Source organism: Uloborus diversus, chromosome 2 (assembly GCF_026930045.1).
Source record: "Uloborus diversus isolate 005 chromosome 2, Udiv.v.3.1, whole genome shotgun sequence".
In the NCBI taxonomy this organism is placed as follows: Eukaryota; Metazoa; Arthropoda; class Arachnida; order Araneae; family Uloboridae; genus Uloborus; species Uloborus diversus.
This window is the reverse complement of record NC_072732.1, coordinates 192,772,083-192,800,004: the sequence shown is the minus strand read 5'-3', so window position 1 is coordinate 192,800,004 and position 27,922 is coordinate 192,772,083. Positions and strand designations below refer to the sequence as shown.

Sequence of the window (27,922 nt, the reverse complement as noted above, 5' to 3'; positions counted from 1 at the left end):
ACGCAGACATGTTTCGGAGGCAATAGCCTCCTTCCTCAGTGTGAAATGAACAAATGGATAAATCAAGATCAAGGGAGAGTTTAAATTTGTAACCGGAAAAACATTGACCAATCAGCTATCAGCGAGTGCTGAGGCAAAATATGACGTATTCTAACATGTAAGATTGAATAAGATTGGAGAAAAACGCCTACAAGGCGTTCACTTAAATTTCGTTTGAAAAAACATGAAAACCACGTTAAAAAACAGGAACTGAACAAATCTTCAATTGCTAAACATTGTTGGGACACAGGGCACAATTTTGTCTTTTCAGAGGCCAAGATCATTTGCAGACCTACAACAGTAGGTGAATTAGATTTTCTGGAATCCTTTTACATTCATAAAAACTTAAATAATCTTTGCAATGAGTCTTTTGCTGTTCCACATTTTTCTCCAATCTTATTCAATCCCGTGATGTGATTCTTCCCCGTGATGTCATCCAGAGACCGCAGTTTGTCCTTGTTATGGGCTCATCAGTCTGGAATAGAGAATAACCAAGCTGGACGCAGATGTCATCTCATTGAGGCTGAGATTACCAGCAAACTGGTGAGTAAAATAAATTTATTACACCAGCGAGGGTCCACAGACACTGCATGGTTCAACTCGTAAATTAAGGCAAATATTTTTTTGGATGTACTTTTAAATAAGGCTGCTTTTAAAAATAATATCATGTAAATGTTTTTGCTACTTTGTTCTTAAGTTAACTGCTGGATTATTTTCCCTTTCTGTAAAAAAGAAAAAAAAAATCAAATGCATTGAAACCCCAAAATGGTTTTAGGGTTCATTTTTATCTTAACATTCAACTATTTGCAGTGAACCTAGAACAAAGTACAGCCAATTCGCGATAACTTTAATTTAAAGGAACGACGAAAAACTTCCGACTTATTGGAAGTTCGACTTACCACTAGTTTCAGTTTTCGACATTTTAATATTAAAAAATATTGATTATTTTAATTAATATGTACATATAACAGACAAAATTGCAGTACTTAAAAGTTTTTAAATTCAAAAATATTGAGAAAAAAATCAAAAGCATGGTTTTGATTTCGATATTGCTGGAACCACTTGAATAGAGCTGATTCTACTTCAGGAAAAGTGCACATCTTTATTCCTTTCTAATTCAAATTCATGGATTCAACAGCTTTAGAAGTTTCTCTTTTTTCTTTTAATATCATTGACAAAGTGTATTTGCTTAGACATCTTTAGTAGTAAAGAAAACTCACTTACTCTCAGGAACTTACAGCAAATGATTGAACTAAAGAATGAACGGAAACGGGTCTTAACTTAAATCAGCCTTTAAATAAAGGTACAATCAAAATAAATTTCAAGTCATCTTTGAAAAAACTTTGAGTTAAAGGAAGTTAACTTTGGGATATTGAGAATAATTAGCATGGAATTAAAAACAAAGGATCGGGACTCGATAAATACTTCGAGTTATAGCAATATTCGAGTTATCGCGAATTGACTGTATGAATTTCCTTTTGTTTCCTTTTTTATAGGCACAAGAACAGAATTTCAAAAGAATTTAAAATGGCAAACATTGCTGAATTGTGATGAATACTTAGAAGAAGAAATGGTAAGTTGATTTGAAATTTATTCTTTCAGTTCTGAAGTTTTTTAAAATAATATAACAAATGTTATACTTTTTGTAATTTTTATTTTAATACAAAAGAATTGTGAAAATATTTTTTAAATCTAATTTTCCCAATATTTCTATATATCTTTTACAACCAAATGTTTTTCACTAAGTTTGGAAATTTTTGGTTACTGGAACTGTAGGTGCAATCATCGATTATTGATGTTTTACTGTATGACAGTTCAGGAATTTGCATTTGTTGAATTATTCGCAGAGTATATAAAGCTTGTGTTTTATTTAAAATAGCCTCAGAGTGATCAAGTAATTGTAGTAGCTGCCACAAACAGACCAGATCTAATTGACGACGCCTTGTTAAGACCTGGACGTTTTGATGTAGTTTTGTATGTTCCTGCTCCAAATTTTGAGGTAACAGAGCTGATTTTATTTCCTCCGGGCATTCTAACGCATTATGAAGTTGTTGTTACTAATTGTTTGTTTAAATTTTTCCTGCTGGGGATAAGAATCTGCCACATCCAGATATGTTACATTCAGAGGCAACCCATTGGCACCGCACTGTGTCTCTGGTCTTGGAGATAATTGCACAACTTAAATGCATTTTTATTTTGCTAACTGCAACTGCCTAAATTCTGCATTTCTTTAGTACATTCCTTTGGCATCAACTCTTGTGCAGTACAAAAAAATGTCTAGTTTACTGTAGGCCCACTGAAATATGCTGGCAATACTTTTTTCCCCCTTTAATAATCTTCTGATGTAAAATGATCCAAAAATACAGATATTAGATAATTTGTCGAGTAAGCAACCCCCTCCCCCATTCCCTGGTGTTTGGAAACATTATCTTTAAAAAAATTTCCGGCAGTGACGTTTTTCCTCAGTTCAGGTGTCCTTGCTGTTCTGGTGACGTAATAGTTTCCGGTTCCTTGTCTATTTGCTTTGCTTCCTTTCATTTTGGTTTGGTTTGCGTACCGTTCATTCTTCTTTTTCTGCACTGATGAAGGGACTTGCATTTGATAGCCCTGAAATGGCTTTTTGTTGAGCTTTTAACTCTCTTTTAAATGCTTCTATTTGTACTGAATACACATTGTGTCATTTTACTTATTCCACAGTATAAAGTTTTCAACTGCTTTTTTACAAGTTAAATACCTTTTTTAAATTTCATGCGCAGCAAAATTCCAGAATCTTACATGTACATCCATTTGCTTTGTTTAGAGAGATTATTTTCATGAATCAAAAAAAAAAAAGTGCACTATGGATAGAATGTATAACCAGGGCCTGAACCTAAGGTTCAGGCCCTCTTCCCTTAAACGGATATCTCAACTTCTAGTCGGAGTTTGTTCGATTTTTTGTTTATTTATTCACTTTTTGGAGATTTTTTGTGACATTTAAAAAATAAGGAGTTTTTAGATTTTTGTATAACAATGCTTTTGAGCTTTTGTTCAAAAATTAGTAATTTTACTGGTTGTGATTTTTAGACCTCTTCTTATTTAAGGACAAGGATTTGGGTCCCATGGACCTGTGTGCTATTCAAGCCCTGATTATACAATAATGCAATGTTTCTTAAATTGTGTTCCGCGGAACACCAGGGTTCCATGCAGATCACTCAAGGGTTTTGTGAAACTTGCATTCTTTTTTTAAAATTCAACTTAGTCATTTAAAAATCAATAAAGATTCGGTTTGAGTGAAACTTTTGATTAATATTTCATGAACGAACAAGAGTAAAAACCCTATTATTGACAATGTATCAACATCGACTATGTCAGCTTATGAATTCTAAACTTTTATTGCTTTGCCATTTGATTTATCCTTACAGTATAAATTTAAGTTAATATTGTTACTGAAATTCTGGTACAGTTTGAAAAATAAACACCAATTGTCATTAAAGATGGTGGTGTCGGGTGCTTTTTCCTTTTCTACGACACATTGTATATGTGTAAAGCGGTGTTATCACCCGTTGACAAAAAAATAAACGCTGCAAGCCTTGCTCAACTTGACATTAGAATTCGATTTCAACCATAAAGCTTAAGGTGAAGAATACTTACGAGAATAAAATAAGCATTACTTACCTCATAAAACTTTGGCTTGAAATTTTGTGTGAACTTTAAAGTTATTAGAAGACAATAAACAGTATTTGAAATATTAAAAAAAAAATTTTGTAAGCAAATCATTTTTCGAATGTTGCACTCAAACTGTTCTATTGAAGGTTTATGCGAGGGTTTCCGTGAGAAAAGTGGGCATTAAAAAGGGATCTACTTATTAAAGAAATTAAGAACTTTTGAGATACATTGATGACTTCTTGCATATTTTTAGAGGCAATATTCCCTCATATAAACTCAATTCTTGACTTATACAATGTAATCCTCATATTTAATAAATGAGTAAATCTTTAAGTTATCAAGAAAAAGTTAAGGTCTTAAAAGTTCTTCTTTAACTTAAGATAAATTGCCTATTGGGTAGTGAGATATGTATTTTTTGAATACAATTTTGCTGTGGTTAATTTCTGTGACTTGATCAAAAGCCTTTTCCTGCAATAAGTGAAGAAATGCAAGTCTTACCTGGTTTTTACCAAGTCTGTCCCTTCTCGAGTTTCTAATGTTGTAAATAATATGCCGCATGACAGTGGCCAATTTACCATGTTTCAACCATCACTATCGCAAAGGGCACCGATGACAATATAGTTTTATAACTGCACATAATTGTTTTATTAGTTGAGTAATAGACAAAAGGGTCCCAAAAATGTATTGCGATGAGCCCCCAAACCCGTAAATCGGGTGCATGTGGACTCAAGTTAAATTTTCTGAAGACAGTGAAAGTTTGGAAGATCAACCCCTCCCCCCCTCCCATAAATACTCTTCAAATATTCATTAAAAAAATCATTGAAAAAAACATTTTAAAAGTTTTTTTTTTCTTTTTTTAAATATAACTTTTCAGTTTCAGGCCAAAATTTTTGGAAAACGGCAACCTAAAATCTTTGGAAATGTTGAAAGTTTTGGATCACTAACACCCATGCTGTTAATCTGTCATTGTGCAGTGAATTTTTTCTCCCCATTAGCAGAACCTTGGGGCCTAGTTTATAAATTTGAATTTTGTGAAAGTTTCTATTTTTAGGGTTTGTAATTACAGAGTTTGGAGTTGTTTGATTTTATCAGTTTTTGAGCTTGAAGTTTTGTGTCCATTTTTAAAATTCATAATTTTGTGAAATACCTGTATAGTAAATTACAGCTGCAGCTTTTATCAAGCTCGCACTGAAGATTAATGTCTTGGATGTTTTTAAAAAACTTTACTATTAGTAATAAGTTTAGGCATATGTGTTTCATTGGCCAATAATTATTCAGGGTGGCGACAGATCAGGGAGATCAGGGAAAAGTCAGGGAACTTTATCAATCAGGGAAAAGTCAGGGAAATATCAGGGAATTTTGAAAAAATAACAAAAAATCAGGGAAAATTGATTTTTTGAAGATTTTTTTTTTTTTTCTTTGCTTTACAAAGTTAAGTACTCTTAATTTCCTACGCATTTTCAGCCATTTATCTGTTCAAAAAAAAAAGTAAAATTAATGAGGTGCGATTATACTGCCGCATATTTGTGCATCTTTTTTCCTCAATGTCAAAGTATTGAATCTTACTTATTAACCACAGGATGAACTTCCTAAGATTGCTTTTGTGTCTGTTAGGTTGTTTATTTTACATAGCTTAAAATTTCCTTTTACGCTTTCAATGCTACGTAAAATAAACAACCATACAGGCAAAGAGGAAGCCTTCAATTATGCCTTAGCTCGTTTGCCTTTATTCCATTGTCTCGAAGTAATTAGTTTACTGTAATCACGATTTCAAAAAGAAAACTTTGGTTTTTGAATTAATACTGATAAAAGCTTGAAAGTTATTACTTCTTCGCATTTTTAATTTAATTGCTAAAATTGAACTTTCAATTAAAAAACCTTTGTTTTTGCCGTTATACTATTTGTTGTCACCGCAGATTATAAAGGTTTTCTTTTCTTCAGACTTTAGGGATTCTTTAACTTTATAACCAAGTTGTATTCTTCTTTTATATATTTTGAAATTAATTAATTGCTTTTTTTTTTCATTTTTTCCCCCTTGCATTTCAAAGTTGTTTGTTACAAAAGCAATCGAAGATTTTTTCTCGTTACATACTGAAATCATTTGAAATAGAGTTAACTTGTGTACTTAAGTAAATATCTTTATTTTTTTATTGTTAAAATGCTGTATTCATTCTTTAAAAACCTATGTTCTTGATTAGAGAAAAGCTCCCTATGAATGTTTGTCAAATGGTTTCATCTGTTTTGCATAAATATGTCAATTAGTTATATAAGAATAACTGCATTACTTCTATTCTTTCACTATTACTTGTTATTCTTGCAACAACTACTATACTGTTTGAAAACTTAGGTCAAAATAATTTCAATTACTTTTTAGTTCTATCATAAATACATATGTTTTTAAAAGTAATTTTAATAGTTTCTTAAAATTCTTATGCTAAGTGGTTTCTGGATGTAAAGTTTTTTTTTTTTTAAATTTTCTATAATCTTTCCAGTGTATAAAAATTTAATATACTGTTTTGTAGGTTATCCCCCCCCCCCCCAAAAAAAATAGTCTTGTTTTTTTTAACCATTTTATTTAAAAAAGTAGCATCTTTTTAAAACATATCTTTAATTCAACAACTTTACATAACTTAGAACGTTTAAAATACTGCATTTTATACAAACATACTGTAACGGATTTGGTGCAATTGTAACGGATTTGGTGCGACTTCCACTTTCTTGAAATGAAGACACAGTTCTTGATAAAAACACAGGAAATTTATTTACACTATGTACAGGGGAAACCGTTAACAACTGCTAAATTATTCATCAGCAATTATCACACAACACCGTAAACTCAACGTTTACACACGTATTTACTTCCAAATACGAAAACAACACAGCGAAATGCCTCGCTATAAACAGAGCAAAATGCTATCAGTTCGAAATATCAATCGAAACTCCCCGTTTATCCATCACTAACGGCTTTTATAAACATCCAAGAATTTTCTACAACATTCTTTCTGCTTCGAGAAATGCGTAGACCGTTATCAAATTTTATCAATGAAAACAAAAAGAAAAGGGGGTTGTATACTTTAGCCATATGAAAAAAGGGGTTGTATATTCATTACGGGAAACTATTTACAGGTTACGTTCCTACAATAATTACTATTTACAGAATTTGTAACATTGCCCCCTTCCCAAGGACTGCACGTCCCGGGCAGTACAATCCCCAGAAAGGGTGCCAAACTTCTATCACAAGTTTACAAATATACACATTAATTAATAACTAACAGATACAGAAAACACAATAATAACAAGAAATATTACTAAACATTAAAAGCAAAAATTATCTACAACTTTTATGTTATCAACCATGGTTGTTTACGTAATACTCATGAACTATGGCCATAGTATGGGGCTAACCGATCATAATGTACAACCCTAGGTTTTGCATTAGGTGATTTTTGGATCCTCACTACAACGTCATTTAGTTGGTTAACGACTTTGTAGGGTCCATCCCAATGCGACTGCAATTTGGGTGAAAGACCTTTCCGTCGGATGGGATTCCATAACCAAACCTTGTCGCCTTCGTTGAATTCATGTCCAGTAGACCTTGTGTCGTATCGGGTCTTCATCTTCTCCGCCGCGATGTTGATTCGCTCTCGTGCGAAGTTATGAACGTCTTCCAACCGGGCCTCGAGATCCTGGATGTACTCCTCAGGCGATGAAGGCGCATCCGGAGGACGACCGAAGACGAGATCACAAGGTAGCCGAAGCTCTCGTCCGAAGAGCATCTGAGATGGGGCATATCCGGTAGTCTCGTGGACAGCACTGCGGTAGGCCAGCAGGAACAAAGGTAGCTTCTTGTCCCAATCCTGTTGATTTCTGGATACCATAAGTGAGAGATTATTCAGGATTGTGCGGTTAAATCTCTCCACCATGCCGTCCGATTGTGGGTGTAGTGGTGTTGTCCTAGTTTTCTCAATTCCGAAAATTTGACATAGGCCCTTAAACACAGCAGAGATGAAATTCCTCCCTTGATCGGAATAAATCTGCAAAGGTGTTCCGTATCTCGAGATCCAATGTTGGACTAGAGTCTCTGCTACGGTAGTAGCCTCTTGATCTGGAATGGGATATGCTTCCGGCCATTTGGTGAAGTAGTCGATGGAAACAAGAATGTATTTGTTCCCATAGGCAGTTCTTGGAAGAGGACCCAGGATGTCGATCCCAATTCGTTCGAAAGGAGCTCCAACGTTGTACAGATGTAGCTTCCCTCTGCTTCTCTTCTTCGGTCCTTTACGAGCAGCACAGGCGTCACAAGAATGGCACCACTTCTCCACGTCATCCTTCGCCTTGCTCCAGAAGAAGCGCTCCCGAACTTTATTGAGAGTTTTCAAGACACCAAAATGTCCTCCAGTCGCACTACTATGTATTTCTTTCAGAACATCTGAAATCCTGGATCGAGGAAGTAGTAACTGCCACCTAGATGTCTTGCCGTCGTCAGATTCCCATTTCCGGTGTAGCACGCCGTTCCGTAAATGGAGTGAGTTCCATAAAGCCCAGTATCTTTTTGTTGCAGGAATGAAGATGGAAACGTCCTGCCAGCTAGGGCGTCGACTGTCACTTTCCATGAACTCTAACATTGGTTTAATGTCGGGGTCTTCAAGTTGATCTTTTCGAACTTGGTCGTCACTCCATGGATCAGGTTCTGATGATATTGGAGTCACTGTCACCTGATAGGCGGTAGGGCTAGTCGTTCCATACTGTTTCTCGATTCGGGAACAATAGTGGCAGTTCTCAGGACAGGGTCTCCTTGATAAAGCGTCAGCATTACCGTGAGATAACCCTTTTCGATACTTGATCTCCATGTCATATTCCTGAAGCCGCTGTATCCATCTGGCTATCTGGCCTTCCGGATTTTTGAAGTTCAAAAGCCAAGTTAATGAGGCATGATCTGTCCGAAGCAGAAATTTTCGGCCGTAGAGGTAATGATGGAAGTGTTCTACAGCTTTCACTATGGCCAGTAACTCCTTTCTGGTGACGCAGTAATTTCGCTCCGACTTTGATAAGCATTTGCTCCAGTAAGCGATGACATGTTCATTTCCGTCAAATTCTTGGGATAAAACAGCTCCGATGCCCTCGTTGCTCGCATCAGTGTCCAGGATGAAGGATTTTTCAGGCTGAGGATAGGCGAGGATAGGCGTTGATGTTAAAGCCTCCTTCAGTCGTAGAAATGCATCTTCGCATTCTTTGGACCATTCGAACTTCTGCTTGCTCTCCGTCAGCTTATGCAAAGGTCGTGCAATGTTGGAAAAACCCTTTACAAACTTCCTGTAGTATGTGCAGAGCCCCAGGAAACTTCGCAGCTGATGGATGTCTTCGGGACGACTCCAACTCTTGACTGCAGATACCTTCTCTGGATCGGTTTGTACACCCTCAGAAGAAATGATGTGACCAAGGTAGTTCACTTCCCGGCGGAACAAATTACATTTGGACGGGCTTAACTTCAGATTGGCTTCCTTAAGCTTTTGCAGCACTTTCCTAAGATTTGCCAGATGTTCTTCGAAACTGCTTCCCACGATGATGATATCGTCTAAGTAGACCAGACAGGATTCGTAGGAAAGTCCTCTTAACACTGTCTCCATAAGACGCTCGAACGTAGCTGGTGCATTGCAGAGGCCGAAGGGCATCACTTTAAACTGCCATAAGCCTTGTCCAGTTGTAAACGCTGTCTTCTCTCGGTCATCAGGGTGTATCTCAACCTGCCAGTAGCCGCTCTTCAAGTCCAGGGTCGAAAACCACTTGTGTCCGGAAAGAGTGTCCAAGGTGTCGTCTATCCGTGGAAGAGGGTAACTGTCTTTCTTGGTGATTTCATTCAGTCGTCGGTAATCGACACAAAATCTGGTGGAGCCATCTTTCTTTCGGACCAAGACGATGGGAGAGGCCCAAGGACTGGACGAGGGTTCGATGACATCATTCTCCTGCATCTCTTTCAGGAGGGTCTCGACCTCTTCCTTCCTGGCAAACGGTAGTCGTCTTGGATGCTGTTTAATAGGGGGGTGTTCTCCGGTATAGATCCTATGCTGCGTTAAATCCGTCCGGCCCACATCCTCCGATGTAGATGAAAACAGATGCTTGAAGTCGTCTACCAATTGTTCCGCAGCAGTTCTTGTTGGCATAAATTAAAGTTAAGTTTAAAATCCAGAAGTTAAGATATTTAAACTAAGCCAACATTAACTGGCCGTGTAATGTCAAGTTGGAGACAAGCAAAAAACATGTTTCAGAAAAATACATTTATTAAATATGACTAGAATAACATCCCCATAAAATACACCCCCAAAATATCATAACAAAAGTGGTTCCAGAAAATAAAGAAAAATGTCACCAAAATGTCGATGCAATCGCTTGCCACTCCGAAGGATCAGCTTGAAGACTCACAAAAGGTCCGCCGAATCACACTTCAGGAATGTCCATACTGAACAGGCAACATTACACAATTCGTAGATCGGTGAGCATCACAGGTAGACACGTGGAACACACTTCCCCGACATTTTAATTGGCCGGACACAACACAACTGGTTCTTCACCTGGACTCACTAATTCCAGGACTTGGAAGATTAAATATCACATACCAAAAAAACCCCCGCTAGCATCGCGGGAAAAAAACCCCCCCACACGTGAGCCGGACTAAGCTTCACGATCAAACACAACAACTGGGGATCGTTGAGAGAAGAGAAGACGAGAGAGTGATCGCTTGCTGCCACTCGCCACAATATATATGTTTTATCAACCAATGAGATTCCATGCCTCGATGACGTCACCACACTAACTTCTACTTCGACCATCACTCATTTGCATATTCCACTGCCGCGAATATTCGTACTCCTCTCCATAGCACGTGCGGTCAACGAGTGGAATTAATTCGAGTCGATCAGGTGACAACTCAACTTTTCTGAATCGACACATCGAGACATGCAATCTCCGATGGTTTCAGTAAACAGTCGCCATTAATTATGGCGTGGGGGAATCGTCGATTGAAGTGTTAGCACCAACTAGTTGACAGGTTCTACTTTTACCAGACTGGGCGTAAAGTAGGTACACTTAACTTTAAATTATTTTCTTTAAATTATCGGCTGTGGACCGAGAATAAAAAATAAAATAAAATAATATTTTATGCTAACAAATTCCCCCCTTCTCGGTTACACAGCACGATACACTTCAAAACGACATGAAAACTGACATATTTCAAACAACAATTAAAAAAAAATTTAAACACTTTTGAGAAACATTGAAAAAATTTACACATTTGAATATTAAACTTTTACATTTTCATAATTACCAAAAATGAGTTTGCACATTTTTTTCAATGTACCCCGAGTCAGAGGCTTGGTAAACGTATCCGCAGGATTTTCTGCGCTTTTCACATATTTTAATTCAAATGTATTCTCCTCTACTAAGTTTCTCAAAAAATGATATCTGACATCAATATGCTTTGTTCTGGAATTTTCTATAGGGGAATTTGAAAATTCTATTGCAGCTATATTGTCACAATTAATTACAGACCCGGTAAATTTATATCCAGCTATTTCAAAATGTGATGTTTCTTCTAAAATCCTTTTTAACCACACCACTTCTTTTGCTGCTTCTGTCAAAGAGATATACTCAGCTTCCATGGTGGACAATGAAACACACTTTTGTTTAAATGTTCGCCAGATAATAGGTACTTTGTCAATGTAAATAATAATTCCCCCCATCGAAATCCTATCGTCCCTATTTGCAGCATAGTCTGAGTCAGAAAAACCATTGATTTTAATTTCATTTATTGCAGATAGACTTAATTTATAATAATTTGTATATTTTAAATAACCTAAAAGTCTTAATAAACACTGCCAATGTCTTTTACCCGGATTTGCTTGAAATTGAGATAATAGATTAACTGTATAGGCAATATCCGGTCTAGTTTTCCCTGCTATATAGGACAAACATCCCAATAAATTGCGATAAGGTACTTTCTCCATTTCTTTTATTTCTTGGTCCGTTTTTGGACAATCACCTAAAGACAAAATTGTACCTTTCGCTATTGGGAGGGTCGAGTATGGGTATTGATACTTTTCAAAATTTGCACAAACCGTCTTAATGTAAGAATTTTGGTGTATAAAAATTCCCCCATTGATTTCTTCAAATTCTACCCCCAATAATTTTTTAGTTCTCCCTAATTCTTTAATATCGTAATGTTTTGATAAATCCTGAATTGTTTCCTGAATTATGATTTCATTTTTTCCAAAAATTATTATATCATCTACATACATCAATAAAAACACATTTCTGTTTCTTGTATAAACACAGTTACTACATTTAAATTTCAAAAAATTCAGACCTTGGAGAACCCTATCAATTTCCAGGTACCAATTTCTCCCCGATTGATGGAGACCATATAGCGATTTCTTTAGACGGCATACCCAGTCTTCTTTTCCCGGGATTACAAAACCCTGTGGTTGTCGCATATAGATTTCTTCATGCAAATCAGCATAAAGATATGCGTTTTTTACGTCTAATTGAAAATGGCTCCAACCCAGGAATATCACCAGAATTGAGAAAAACATTCTGATCAGGGAGAAATTGATAACTGGGGAGAAAACCTGAGAATACGATTCTCCTGCCACCTGCCTGTTTCCCATCGCAACCAATCTGCTTTTAAACCTGGCAATTTCCCCTTTAGCATTTCTCTTCAAGTCATAGACCCACTTATTACCAAGTACTGGTTTACCAACTGGCTGGAGAACTAACTGCCACACCCCCCTTTCTTGAATCACTTTCATTTCTTCTGACATGGCTTCTTGCCAATGTTTTACTTCTGGGGTTTTCAAGCATTGATTATAGTTTTGGGGAATTAGCACTTCCGACAAATTTGCCTCTGGCTCGGGTTCCATTTGTTCCTTAGGGGAATTAAAAATATCAAACAAAGGATTATAAGGTACATTTTTACTTTTGAAATCAAATAGTTCAGGATTGTAAACAATGTTATTCTTCTTACAATATTTTTCTACATCATTGGGTGACCTTAACCTGGTTTTATTTCCCTTTTCATAGTAGTAGATATCAGTACGGTCCCCTTTCTTTCTTTTTACTGCATCCCTCACCCATTCAATTTCTTCACAAGGGGTGGGAGCCTTTCTTTCATCTATCTCCTTATCTAAGAGAACTTCACTCATAGGTTTAATAAAAGAATAATCATCATCATTGTCTACATTCTCATTCAAGTTTGATTTCCCCCAAATTAAATTTTCCCTGAAGTCCACATTGATAGTTTCAAAAATTTTCTTTAGCTCTGGGTCCCAAATTCTGTACCCTTTTGCTTGGGTTGCGTAGCCCACCATTATGCCCTTCTTACTCCTTGAGTCAAATTTCTTTAGATTTTGTTTTGGCATGCCTCTGTAGGCAATACATCCAAACCTCCGAAAATGCCTTACTGAGGGCTTGTTTCCCCAGAACAGCTCAAATGGGGTTTTCCCCCTTTCTTTTAGGACTGTTCTATTCCTGACATAATCGAAGCATAAGGCGGCTTCCGCCCAAAATTCTTCCCTTAGTCCAGAGTCTTTCAGCATTGCCCTAACCCCATTCATTAATGTCAAATTGTATCTTTCTACTACCCCGTTCTGTTCGGGAGTATAAGGGTTGGTTCTTTCTATGCTGATGCCTTCTTTAATTAAGTGGGTCTCAAAATTAGAATTTGTAAATTCCCTCCCATTATCAGACCTTATGGCCAAAATTTTCTTGTTGAGGGCTCTCTCTACATGCCTCTGGTATCTAAGGAAATATTCAAAAGCTTCATCTTTTGACTTTAGAAAGTAAATAGTGGACTTCCTTGAGAAATCATCAATTATGGAAAAAATATATCTTTTCCCCCCTAGTGACTCCACCGGAAATGGCCCTGCTAGATCCATGAAAAGAAGCTCAAGTTGTCTTTTAGACCTTATCTCTGGAGTGGGCTTAAATGAACACCTTCTTTTCTTTGCAATAATACAAGGCTCACAATCTGGCCGGTTTCTACTTTTTATATTAAGTCCTTTGACACAGTTCTTCTTTTCAGTTTCCAAGATACTGTCATAATTAATATGGCAAAACCGTTCATGCCACAACTCCAGGTCTAATCCTTTGACCTCGGTTACATTTACATTTGGTGGTGAGTCACTACTTTGATTACTTAAAAATGAGGTGGGTTTTACAAAGTACAATTTATCAATTAAAAATGCAGAAAAAAGTTTGATACCATCATTATTAAAAATACATATTTTACCAGGATACCACCTTAATGAAAAACCAAGACTGTCTATCCTGGATCCGGAAAGCAAATTTCGTCTAAGTGTTGGAGCATAACAGACCTCATTCAATGTGATGGTTACTAGCTTACCATCTGTTTTAATTTCGAAAACAATTTTCCCTACCCCCTCGACTTGACTATTTACATTGCCCACAGCTACTTCCATTTTTGTATTTTTAACAGGCCTCAATTCACAAAATAGGTCCCTATCTTTACAGAAATGTGCCGTGGCACCTGTATCCAGTAAAAATACTGGTATTTCCTCCTTCAAATTTGTGTTGTTGGCCTGTACCCCTGATACTTTACTGATGGTGCAAAACATTCCAGCCTTAGGGGGATTACTTTGTTTGGAAAAATTACGATTACCTTTTTTTGATTATTTGGTTTTCTGCTCCAACACCGAGCCGAAATATGCCCCTTTTTCCCACATGTGAAGCAAACTCTCGTTTCAAATTTATTTACATTTTCAACTTTCCGCCCAGTCTGGTGTTTATTTTGAACAGAAAAAACATTAACACTTGAACTACTATTTCCAAAATTTTCATTTCCTAAAAATTTTAATCTCCCCTCTTCTGCTAAAAGTTCATCCAAAACATTTGAAAAGTTAAATTTACTTTCATCCCATCTATAAATATTTTGTACTATTCCCCTAAAATTTTGATCTAAACTACGTATTAGTTGAAATCCCTTTAATTTCTCATCCATTTTATAGCCATTCTCCTCCAACTGTCGGAGCAAACACTTCGATCGAGCCGCGAACATTCCAATAGTTTCTTTTTCATTAATTCTGCTAGAAAAAAACTCCTCCCACAATCCGGCAACACGGGCTAAAGACGGAGGTTCAAAATTCAATTTCAATGACGTCCATACAGCATATGGATCGTCTAAATCATCTATTAGTTGTTTTAACTCATCCTCTATGTTGAGGTAAATAATCGCCACTGCTTGGCCCCTCCGTTTCTTTATTTCTGCCGAAATACCTTCTTCTAATTTTGTTTGGGTTAATTCCCATAAATCTCTTTCTATCAGTACCATTTTCATATTTTTCGACCATGTTGCCCAATTGCAGGAGTTAAGTTTCTTAATGTTTCGATAGTCCCGTTCCATTATTCTGAAAACTTTTGCAAATTTGTCTCCAACTAAAATGACATTCGACCGAGCTCTGCTACCACTCTGTTGGCATAAATTAAAGTTAAGTTTAAAATCCAGAAGTTAAGATATTTAAACTAAGCCAACATTAACTGGCCGTGTAATGTCAAGTTGGAGACAAGCAAAAAAACATGTTTCAGAAAAATACATTTATTAAATATGACTAGAATAACATCCCCATAAAATACACCCCCAAAATATCATAACAAAAGTGGTTCCAGAAAATAAAGAAAAATGTCACCAAAATGTCGATGCAATCGCTTGCCACTCCAAAGGATCAGCTTGAAGACTCACAAAAGGTCCGCCGAATCACACTTCAGGAATGTCCATACTGAACAGGCAACATTATAGTAGGGGAGATAGCGACAGTTTTTAATGCATTATTTATATAAAGTCAGAATTTTTTTAAATCTTAGATTAGTTTACTTAAAAGAAGAAAACGCGAGTCTACCAAAAAGTTATCGTTGCAATAATTAATAAAAAATTTTGCAATATGTTGCAAAAACTTGTGAAATTGTCTTATATATATAAGGCTGAAACTCGGTAATATTATTGATTACGTATAAACATAACGAAAAATGTATGTCTACCGCGTCCGAAGCGTTGCCGTGCCGTGTCTACCACCCACGCAAGGTGCGAAAAAATCAGTCAATTTTGACTTAAATATATAAGCCTAAAATTTTTTTAAATAATTGTTTATAATGTATAAAATATAAAAACAGAAGTCTACCAGTTGTGTTATGTTGCAAAGGCATGATAGACGCCACGGAATGTCGAACTCGTACCTCTATGTACCGTTAATCGGGCTGCTAGCACTCGCTCAAAAAAGTTTGCTTTTCGTCCCGAAATTTAAATAAATAAAGCTGATTTATTTTTTAATAAATAGTTTAAATCCTACTTTCACTAAAATTTTTAGTCTACCGTGACTAAGAGGTTGCATAGTCTTTGGTAGACGTTGCTTAAAATATAAGGTAGTTCGAAAAGTATGATTATTTTATCTTTTCATTCTTTATAAATGGAAATTTTTCAATTATTATTATTTTTTTATGATTACAATTTTCTATCATATTTAAATTGATATTCATACTTTTGTTACATTATTCATATATATATATATATATATATATATATATATATATATATATATATATATATATATTTTTTTTTTTTAACTTCTTCAAAAATATTTTGAATCACCACTTTTCAAATACATTTCGTAAATGGGGAAGTAAAGCTGTTTATTCATCTACTGCGAAGAAAGAAGAGGGGAGAGGGGAAGGACACGCCTTATAATAACCTTGGGTCTGGGGCCTGGGCCTGAGTAAGGCCAGTATAGTGGAGGAGCCGACGCATCCGCCATTTTGGAGCAAACTTGATCTAGTGCTTCGCGGCGATAGCATTGCTGCTGATGTTTATATTTCTTTAGCATATGTTAAATTGGGTCAACAGATAATAGCCATCTGCAGAACTGAAAAATCTGCCGTACTGCATTTACTGGAAAATAACAGATTTTTTTAAAAATAATAAGCACTTTTCATAATGCACTCAAAAGGACAAAATAACTTTTCTGGGTCAGAAAGGACAATTTAAGAATTCTTGTAGTATTCAAAAATTTTCAAGAAAATGACACCACAAACGAAGAAAAGTGCGATTCTAGTCATGTAGAGAATGTTTTACCATTATCTAGCTTTCAATCATAAATTTGAGTGTTGAAACACGCATTTTTTTTTTTTCTTAATGGGAAAATTTGGTTTAAAATGACTTGAGCGCACTTTTCTTCGTTTGTGAAATCTTTTTCTTCAAAGAATTAAAAACTACAGAAATACTTAAATTGTCCTTTCTGACCCAGAAAAGTTATTTTGTCCTTTTGGGTGCATTATGAAAAGTGCTTATTATTTTTTTTAAAAAAATCTGTTATTTTAAAGTTTTTCGTTTTCAAACGAAATTTTACTTTAGAATTTGATTTTTTAGCGTTAAGTTGTACCTTAAGGTTAAACAAATCATTTAATGAAATTCTGAAGTCTGTAAGTGGTCTAGTTGCTGAGTATACGCAAAAGAATGGTTCACAACATATAAGTAATTTGGGATAAAGATCCTAATACGTCTTTTTACTTAGCCCCGTTATCGATTATTGCCATAGATGCATAGATGAGGATAAAAACCCTAAGAAAGCAACGACTGTGGATAAATTTCATTCTTGCTCCAGAGAGGACTTGATTCAAAATGCTCATTATGATTACTATATTAACATAACATTTGCAAGGCAACAAAATTTATAACAATGGATTTTATGTTTAAACATTTAATTGAGAAATTACATCAAATTTGCTATTTTCCATCCTAACCGAAATAATGATGTTATTTCAGAATTTTAAATTTTCAGCCTTAAGTTGTACCTTAAGATTAAGCAAATCATTTAGTAAAATTCAGAAGTCTCTTAGTAATTTAGTTGCTGAAATATAAGCAAAAGCACGCCTCAGATTACTCCATGACAATCAGGCCAAGTGTAATAAAAGTGCTTAAAAAAGCATCAATTCTGAACCACCAAAATTTCTCATCTATGATGGATTATTTTTATTATATCTAATGAAAGAAATTCCATCATCTTATGCTATGATATTGAGAAAATTATTAAGTATGTTCAGCAGTATTCGTAGTAATTGTTTTCGACACGTACCCCGTCTCCTTCCATAAAAGATAACGAACATATCATTACCTCAGAGCAACAGTAAGATATCTAAACCCAGAAATAACACTAAGATATCTTACTGTTGTTCTGAGGCGACGATATATTAAGCGGAACTCACAGAGGTCAAAAAATTCAGATAGGGGACTCTGCAACACGTCCCTCTGACTTTTTGAATCAATTAAAGAAGATTTGCTAGAATATTTACTAAAAAACTGGGAACGAGATAACAAAGCGATTTATTTTGAAGATAAATTTGTGTATATTAACTACAAACAGTGTTATAGATTTGAAACCATCAACAGAAAAGTTGTAAAAATAGTAGATCATATTCAATCGTGCCCCAGACCGCGAAGAATCCGACACAAAAATGATTTACCATCTTTGTAATTTTTGAAGAGCTGCAGCCTCCATATGACGTCCACCTACGATGTTCAGATATTGACGTATTAGTTACAATATTGGCTAACATGAAGTTTTTGAATTCTTAAATAAAGGTCTGGATGGAAGTTGGCGTTGGAAAATCATTAAGAAGTATCAATGTCTCTGAACTTTACAAGAATTTAGGAGAAACCGTTTGTTCCGTCTTGGTTGCTTTACACGCAATGACTGGTTGCGATCAAAATCCGGCTTTTTTCCGAAAAGGAAAAGTCCGGCCTTACGCTCTATTTACAAAGTCGAAAGAATACACAGGAGCGTTAACAAATTTGAGTAAGTATCAGCCATCGCACAATGTAAAATGCATGTCGCAAATTCGAATACAACTCAAAATTTTGGAAGAGTTGTGCGCCGAATGTACAGACAAAATAAAATGGAAAAAATTAATGATGCAAGAACCATTACGTTTTTAAGAGTTTATAAAAATTTTGAAAAAAGATTAAGTAATTCTCGAAAACGTGAAGAGTTTTGATCCGTCATCCTTAACCCTATGTTAGTCTGAACTTCGTGAACATTTCCTCAGAACAGCTTGCATTTCGCAAAATTGGACAAATTCTCATTTAAAACGTCTGACAAGCTTATCATCCCTTGATTGTGGGTGGAAAATTGAGGACAACAGAAAAGTTTTTAAATGGTTTACTGAAAACAATTACCACAAGCAATAAAAGATGTTACATTCGAAGAACAGCCTTCTGCCTCAGGTAATATTTTTTTTTTTCAACCAGACTTGGCTTTTAATAAAATTCTTTCTTTTTTTTATCAATTGTTTTCTACTACAGATATTGATGATTTTACCGAGGCAGCTAATTAATAGTACCGACATTCACAGTGATGATGATTATTGAACTGACAATGATGCTAAGTTGAGCGTAAGACATTTTGAATATAAATTCAGCAACGAAAGCTAAAACGAAAATTATTCGGGCGAGTCAGACGTGAGCGGCGATGCACCTGATGAATAGTTAGCTTAAATAAAATTATGTTCCTTGCTACAGTTTTATAGGTTACATGTGGTAACCGCACGGCTTTGCTCGTAATAGAAAAATTAAAAGGTCTTTTGGTTCGCCTGTATATTTACAAAGAATGTATGGTGAATTTTCTCGCCAATTGTCTTGTGCCCATGTTACAGTTCCACGTTATGATAATTTCGTATCTCGCCAATTGGCTTGTGCCCATGCTACGGTTCCACGTTATGATAATTTCGTAATTTACTCGTCCATCTTATGATAATTTTGTTCTTAAAATTGGAATAGAAAAAGAATCACATCGAATTTTTGAAAAATCGCTTCTAGGTGCACACCCCCATGCTACAAACTAACTTTGTGCCAAATTTCATGAAAATCGGCCGAACGGTCTAGGCACTATGCGCGCCACAGAGATCCAGACATCCTACAGACATCCTCCGGACATCCAGACAGAGAGACTTTCAGCTTTATTATTAGTAAAGATTAATTAATATGTAAAGTACTGTTTATTTGATTATTTTTAATCATTTATTGTTATGTAAGATCGATGCAAAAAATTTTATTTCATAAATACTTGACCATAAAAAATAAAAAATAAATAGATAAAAGAGGCGTAATTTAAAAGGTCAAGACATGATTAATGAAAATAAATTTCACTATAATTTTGTACATAATTTTAATTTTTATAAAATATTTTTTAATTTTGTTTGAATGTTAAAATTATTTTTTTAATATGCTTAAATCATTCATACTTTTCCAACTACTTTATGATTTAAGCAACGTTCTACCAAAGACTAAGCAACCTCTTAGTCACGGTAGACTAAAAATTTTAATAAAAACAGGATTTAAACTATTTATTAAAAAATAAATCAGCATTATTTATTGAAATTTCGCGACGACAAGCAAACTTTTTTTGAGCGAGCGCTAGCGACCCGATTAACGGTACATAGAGGTACGAGGTCGACATTCCGTGGCGTCTATCATGCCTTTGCAACATAACACAACTGGTAGACTTTTGTTTTTATATTTTATACATTATAAACAATTATTTAAAAAAAAATTAGGCTTATATATTAAAGTCAAAATTGACTGATTTTTTCGCACCTTGCGTGGGTGGTAGACACGGCACGGCAACGCTTCGGACGCGGTAGACATACATTTTTCGTTATGTTTATACGTAATCAATAATATTACCGAGTTTCAGCCTTATATATATAAGACAATTTCACAAGTTTTTGCAACATATTGCAAAATTTTTTATTAATTATTGCAACGATAACATTTTGGTAGACTCGCGTTTTCTTCTTTCAAGTAAACTAATCTAATATTTAAAAAAATTCTGGCCTTATATATATTGTCGTAAAATTTCGGTCGCTATCTCCCCTACTATTACACAATTCGTAGATCGGTGAGCATCACAGGTAGACACGTGGAACACACTTCCCCGACATTTTAATTGGCCGGACACAACACAACTGGTTCTTCACCTGGACTCACTAATTCCAGGACTTGGAAGATTAAATATCACATACCAAAAAAACCCCCACTAGCATCGCGGAAAAAAACCCCCCCACACGTGAGCCGGACTAAGCTTCACGATCAAACACAACAACTGGGGATCGTTGAGAGAAGAGAAGACGAGAGAGTGATCGCTTGCTGCCACTCGCCACAATATATATGTTTTATCAACCAATGAGATTCCATGCCTCGATGACGTCACCACACTAACTTCTACTTCGACCATCACTCATTTGCATATTCCACTGCCGCGAATATTCGTACTCCTCTCCATAGCACGTGCGGTCAACGAGTGGAATTAATTCGAGTCGATCAGGTGACAACTCAACTTTTCTGAATCGACACATCGAGACATGCAATCTCCGATGGTTTCAGTAAACAGTCGCCATTAATTATGGCGTGGGGGAATCGTCGATTGAAGTGTTAGCACCAACTAGTTGACAGGTTCTACTTTTACCAGACTGGGCGTAAAGTAGGTACACTTAACTTTAAATTATTTTCTTTAAATTATCGGCTGTGGACCGAGAATAAAAAATAAAATAAAATAATATTTTATGCTAACAGTTCTTTGATCATTCGATAACGGCGCACTCCCAATTAACTTCGATCTCAAGGACTCAGAAGACACAGTCTCAGGGGAATTGATTCTTCTAATGATGCAGTTTACTGGAGTACAAGTTGCCAACACATCACCTTTTCGGATATTCCTGGGCCTTTCACTCACGTTGGCGACTCTCACGGGAATTACATCCATAGAAAGGTCCACAAGCGTCGATGCTACCAGCACTCCTTTTAGGTTATTGTTTAGGTTGGGGTATTCAATGAGTCCAAATCGAAAACTACTGCTTTCTTCAATGGAGCCAGGTATTAATGATTCTGACCTTGAGGGAATCGATAAATCTGTTTGGGCTATTATTTGATGAGCGGATTTTACATCACTTTCTGCGGGGAAAACGGCTATGTCTTCTCTCGTCGAGTGCAGCTCGTTAGTCTTGAAGTCGAGGTTGAAGTCATACTTCTTTAAAAAGTCCAATCCGAGAATGAAGGGGTCTATGATAGCAGCAACGAATGCAGTATGATGGTAAATGGCATTTCCAAACACAATTTCTAAGTTCACTTTACCTTCAATCTCGATCTTGTCACCTGTCACAGTTTGGAGGGTAACGCAGGGCGGCGTCCACAGAATGTTGAGTCCAAATTGACGAGCCACATCTGTTCTAATGATCGTAACATTGGCTCCAGTGTCAATAATCAGTTCGCATGGAAACCCGTTTACATATGCGTAAACAAACAGTCCATTACTGCCGCCACTCGTCGATGAAATCTGGAAAACTTTAAGATGGGGCTCATTCCAATTTGGCGACCTCCGCCCCGCGAGATTGCCATGGCTTAGTTTTCCTGGACCTGGGAGGGAGAGGTGCTCTTCCCTCTGGTTTCTTGGCGAGCTTCACAGTTTCTTCGTAAGTGACCCTCGCCGCCACATTTCCAGCACTTAAGTGATTGTCCATTTTGGTACTTGGGAGCCGAAGTCCTTTTGACGATTCCTGCAATTTCTTTTATTTGCTTTTCCAGTTCAGCAAAGCGTGACGAAACCGGATCAGGCTCATCAGTTTTGACGCCGCGGATCGAATGGCGATCCTTGCGGGTTGCTTGCTGGGCGGCCTCCAACTTCATCGCATACACAACAGCAGAATTTAGGTCTTTGACATCCGCCATCCGTAGAGCTTTCTGGATTTCCGGATCTCGAACCCCGTCGATGTAGTAGTTGAGTGCCAGGTTGTCCCGAACATCCGCAGGACAGTCGCAAAAAGCAAGATGAGACAGTCTTTCGATGTCCGCCGCGAGCTCTTGCAGGGTTTCTCCGGTTCTCTGGAAACGGGACTTCAACTGGAGTCGGCTGAAATCTTTCTGGCACTTCTCACCGAAGCGAAGCTCCAACGCAGATGTGAGGGCGGCGAAATCCAGGCGCTGGCCGTCCGGAAGGTTCTGAAGAATGTCCGCTGCGTCACCTCTCAGGGATGCTGCAAGATGGCAGGCCTTGGTAGCAGAGTCCCATCCGTTCGCTTCCGCCACTATCATGAACTGAGTTTTGTAAACCTGCCACGAAGTTTTCCCATCAAATGTGGCAAGTTTAATGGACGGTCGAGCAACCGATGTGGGAGCACCAAACTGTACAGAGCTGCTTTCCGCCGCCAATCTCCTTTCCAGGTCTTTAAAGATGTCTTCTTTAAGTTGATAAAATTTTCTATCTTCTTCTTCCAGTTTATTTTATACAGCATTGCATCGGCCTTCCACGGAACTTAATTTTTCTTCAAATTTCTCTTCGATAGCATCAACTCGATGCTCTATCTCATTAAATTTATTTTCCATCACAGTCTTTACCGAAGTAAGATCGTTTTTAATTTCCTCTTGGTTAGAAACTAGGTCATTTTTCAGCACCGTTAAATCACTTTTCAATTGGTTTTGATTAGCCGCCATATCATTTTTTAATTGTTCTTGATTAGATGCCATATCATTTTTTAATTGTTCTTGATTAGCTGTAAAACTTGCAGTCAAGTCACTTTTTAATTGTTCTTGATTGGCTGTAAAACTTGCAGTCAAGTCACTTTTTAATTGTTCTTGATTAGCCGCCATATCACTCTTCACAGAGGTGATTGCGTCAAGAAGTTGTTTTAATTGTTCATCCATTGCGCGAGTAATCACCATAAAAATAAAGTCCTAATTCAAAAAAAGTCTTTATGAAAAAATGTCCAAAGTCACACTTACTCCAAGAAAGTCCAGAAGAAGCCCCACGTTGGGCGCCAATTGTAACGGATTTGGTGCGACTTCCACTTTCTTGAAATGAAGACACAGTTCTTGATAAAAACACAGGAAATTTATTTACACTATGTACAGGGGAAACCGTTAACAACTGCTAAATTATTCATCAGCAATTATCACACAACACCGTAAACTCAACGTTTACACACGTATTTACTTCCAAATACGAAAACAACACAGCGAAATGCCTCGCTATAAACAGAGCAAAATGCTATCAGTTCGAAATATCAATCGAAACTCCCCGTTTATCCATCGCTAACGGCTTTTATAAACATCCAAGAATTTTCTACAACATTCTTTCTGCTTCGAGAAATGCGTAGACCGTTATCAAATTTTATCAATGAAAACAAAAAGAAAAGGGGGTTGTATACTTTAGCCATATGAAAAAAGGGGTTGTATATTCATTACGGGAAACTATTTACAGGTTACGTTCCTACAATAATTACTATTTACAGAATTTGTAACAATACAATGGATTTCAAGTAAAGCAAATAAAGAAAACCATTATCATTGGTAACGTAAATCGGGGAAATTTGGTGAACTTAATCAGGGAAAATTCAGGGAACTTTTTTTCACAGTTCCTGTCGCCACCCTGTTATTCCCAGCGCAGTATAATGTATCTGTATGGCTTTAATTGTACTGTCTCGAAAGTTGATAAAATCTTTGTTTATATCTAACCAGAGATATTTGTAATGCCTCTACAAGCCCGGTTGCAGAAACTGCGAGACGTGTGTCACAGATCTTTCAGTGAACTGCAGACAATTTTATAAAAGAACAAAAAGAAAGAAAGAAAAATAAATAAATAAAAGACAAAAAAATAAATTCCATTTGGCAAAGATCGTTTTTTGGCCGGAAAGGCGTTAGATGCTTTCATCATTTCAGCTAGAAATATAGTCGCCGTATTCGGTCATTCACAAGATCGGAGTAGATAAGATGCGTAAGTGCCTAAGTTTTCAAAACAAAGCAGAATTGGATGTTTTATTTCAAATTGGTGAAAATAACTTAAAATGTGCAGCAAATCGTTTTCTTTTAATTTTATTTTTTTAAGTAATTTTTTTGAGGAATGAAAAGTTTTATATTTAAAATTTCACCTTATCTTCATTGCTTTGGACACAAAAGTGCTAAAAACTTTTCAACTAAAATTTAACCTCATGAGGATTTTTATTTTAAAATTATTTTTTCGCAACTAATTCAAAAATTTATATCTTAATTTTCGGCATAGTCGCCATGTTTGGTCATTTCCAAGATTTTGGTACTCAAGACACTTAAAGTGCCTACGTTTTCATAAACGGAACTGGATGTTTATTGCAATGCACAAACTGTTGAAAATTATCCAAAATGTGCCATTTTTTCCGGATAATTCTTAATTATTGTCTTATAAAGTGCAAAATTTTATCTTGGAATAATATCTTACCTTCATTGCTTTAGAAGCTAGTGCTAAAAACTGACTATTTCATCTAACTCGTAGTTTTTTAAGGATTTTGAATTTATTTCTACTTTTATGTAAAAAATTAAAAAATCTAATTAGAATCATGCCTTTTTCGTGCAGACGCCATGTTTGGTCATTTGCAAGATGGAAATAGACAATACTATTACTTGCCTAAGTTTCCAAAAACAGAATTTAATGTTTACCTTAATACAAACTAATGAAGATTACATAAAATGTACAATAAATCATGTCTTTTTTAAAATGATTTTCATAAAAAAATGTGAATTATTACCTGCGCAATTGCATTTGAATGCAATTTCCTGCAACTTCTCATTTATTAACTTATTTATTTATTCATTTAAAAAAAATTAAAAAACCTATTTTAACTTAAATTTAACTTTATATATATATTTATTTCACTTATATAAATATATATATATGGAATGATTGCTTTTCATAGTGCACATAGTTCTATTTAATTTTATGAAAGTAGTGAAAAAACTGCCCCCCCCCCCTTTTTTATACTTTAAAACTTGGCGACAGTGGTGGCCCTTAAGTTTTTCAGGTCTAACGGCCACTGGTCAGTTGGAAAATTTCTGTGTCTTGACCTTGTATATTTTACGAAAACTCAAAATAAAATTTATAATAATGCTGCAGATTATTTTCAACTGCCCAAAATAGTATCGCAGGCTGGTTAGAAAGTTTTTCCTACTGGGTCTACAAGCTTATGTTCAAGCACACTGAAAATAGGAAATATGTCTCAGAAATTTAGTTTAGCTTATTCTCACTTTGTATTTTAAATAAACAATTAGTGTTTTTGAACATGGAGAAACAAAATAACGAATTGGAATTTTGAAAATTTTACAATCGGATGCTTTGACATAAACTGCAAATTTAAAATAGTACATATTTCTTCTTTCCCTGTCACCTTCCATTTCATTCTTAGAAATATTTAATATTTCTTTTAATGGAATTGATCACCATTGGGGTCTTTTCCGTCCTCTTCACTCCTCTAAAACTGCCGTATTTTTATGCTTTGAAAAAAAAAACTAGGTTTTTTTCTGTCCATAAGAGATCTCCACTTGACTTTCGTCCTGACAAGAGTAAAAGGTTACTGTAAAAGCACTTATTTTCATGAAGCTTTAAATTTCGCGATTTTGCCTGTAATAATCACGAAAATGTAAGCCTCAGGAAATATTTTTAAACTTTCGCTGGTTTGATTCATATGAAATTTGCAAAACTATCAGCTTACAAAATTACCCATATCATCTCCAATTTACTAAAACAAGTGCTTTTACACTACTTCACTGTGCAAACATATCTTTTCAAATAAGTATTATATAATCTTAGGTATTATATAATCTCTAAGGAGACAAAAGAAACAAAAAAAAAATTTTTTTTTTAAATAAATTTAAACTAGAGTGGCCCCTTGAATGAACTAGGTATCTGCAAAAGGAAAGTAGTACTGGTGATGCTTTCTTCAGAATACATACATAGTTGTATAAAAATAGTTTTCTATTAGGGGCGTTCACAAATAATGTCATGCTTTGAAGAGGGGAAGATGGCAAAATGTAAGGAGGCCAGAAAAGAAAGATACAAAAATGAAAAACAGAATTTGTTATTTTTCTTTGCAGCTCAAATTTTGGCACTACGTGAGAGTGTGCTCAATGAATTAAGAAAAAATATGTATATTATTAAGACCAGGGGCGGCACTTGTCAACATTACCTAAGGCAGCAAAACAACCAGAGCCGATCCTAGACATAAGAAGAAAGGGGTCGAATTTGTTTTAAAAAGGTGTGACATCATTAACGGACAGCCACTTGGAGCATTTAATGACACATGAGAAATATTTGAACATGTAAAGTTTAATTTTGCACAAAGATTTGAAAAATGCTAAATCATTTTGAATCAACAATTGTTAAATTAATATATGTCTTTAATTTTATTGACATAAAAGGATTTTGGTCCGTAATAATTTTTATTCAATATTGGAAGCAATCCCCTTTCACCAATCATATTTTTAAAAGTATAAAGAAACAAATATCTTTCAATGTTCATTTTTTTCTCTGCAGGAAAGGGAATCTATTCTACATGCTTTGACCAGTAAAATGCCAATTTCAAAAGTGGATTTCAGGAAACTGGCAGAAGAAACTCAACTCTTCTCTGGAGCAGATTTGAAAAATCTATGCAATAAGGTAAGTTAATCACTGTTGGAAACTTGGGTATATTCCAGGTACAGTTGAACCTCCATATATCGAAGTAGCAAATTGCCGGAAAAAAATTCGATATATAGAAACAATCTTATTTTATCATAAAAATCTCCTAAAACATTAAATTAAAGCTAATTTTGTGCATGAGACCCAATTTTTAATTTATAAGAGCATCGGATTAAACCAAAGTTAATAACTGAAAAATTAACAGAAATTACATTTTTGTGCCTTCATACATCTTTATTCTTCGGCAGTTCAACTTGATCCGCAGCATGAGCGGATTTTCGTTTTGGTAATGTAATCGAGAGAAAAGTAAAAAATCAATCTACTTAAATTGAATGATAATCAACAGACAAGAAGGATAACTTGAAACTGATTTTACAGTGTTACTGGTTACAACTAAGATTTGAAATAAACTTGGGGGAATTTATGAACTCCAGAACGGAGCAACGACCTATCTACACACCCCTCAAACCCAGATTTCTTATGAGTTTCTTGGCAACCTTTAGTGAACATAATTTTCTCCCCTAACCTTCATTTTTCATGAGACAGACAGTCTGAAGTGGAAAAAAAATTCTACAAATGTCTCAAAAAATTTCAATTCTATAGAGATTTTTTCGATACATAGAAACAATTTTTCTATGTAATGAACATTGAAATTTTCTGGGATTTCGATATATAGAAAATTTCAATATGTGGAAGTTCGATATATGGAGGCT

At 35.5% G+C, this 27,922-nt stretch overlaps 1 protein-coding gene across 1 annotated transcript in view; it reads left to right on the top strand.

Moving 5' to 3' along the window:
- The window catches only part of LOC129216233 (ribosome biogenesis protein SPATA5L1-like), a 52,345-nt gene that overhangs the window by 22,811 nt on the left and 1,612 nt on the right, over positions 1 to 27,922 (top strand). The window contains exons 4-6 of the mRNA XM_054850432.1: positions 1,536 to 1,612; positions 1,919 to 2,038; positions 27,066 to 27,188. Of these exons, the coding sequence (XP_054706407.1) occupies positions 1,536 to 1,612; positions 1,919 to 2,038; positions 27,066 to 27,188 (320 nt within the window). The remainder of the gene's footprint in view (positions 1 to 1,535; positions 1,613 to 1,918; positions 2,039 to 27,065; positions 27,189 to 27,922) is intronic.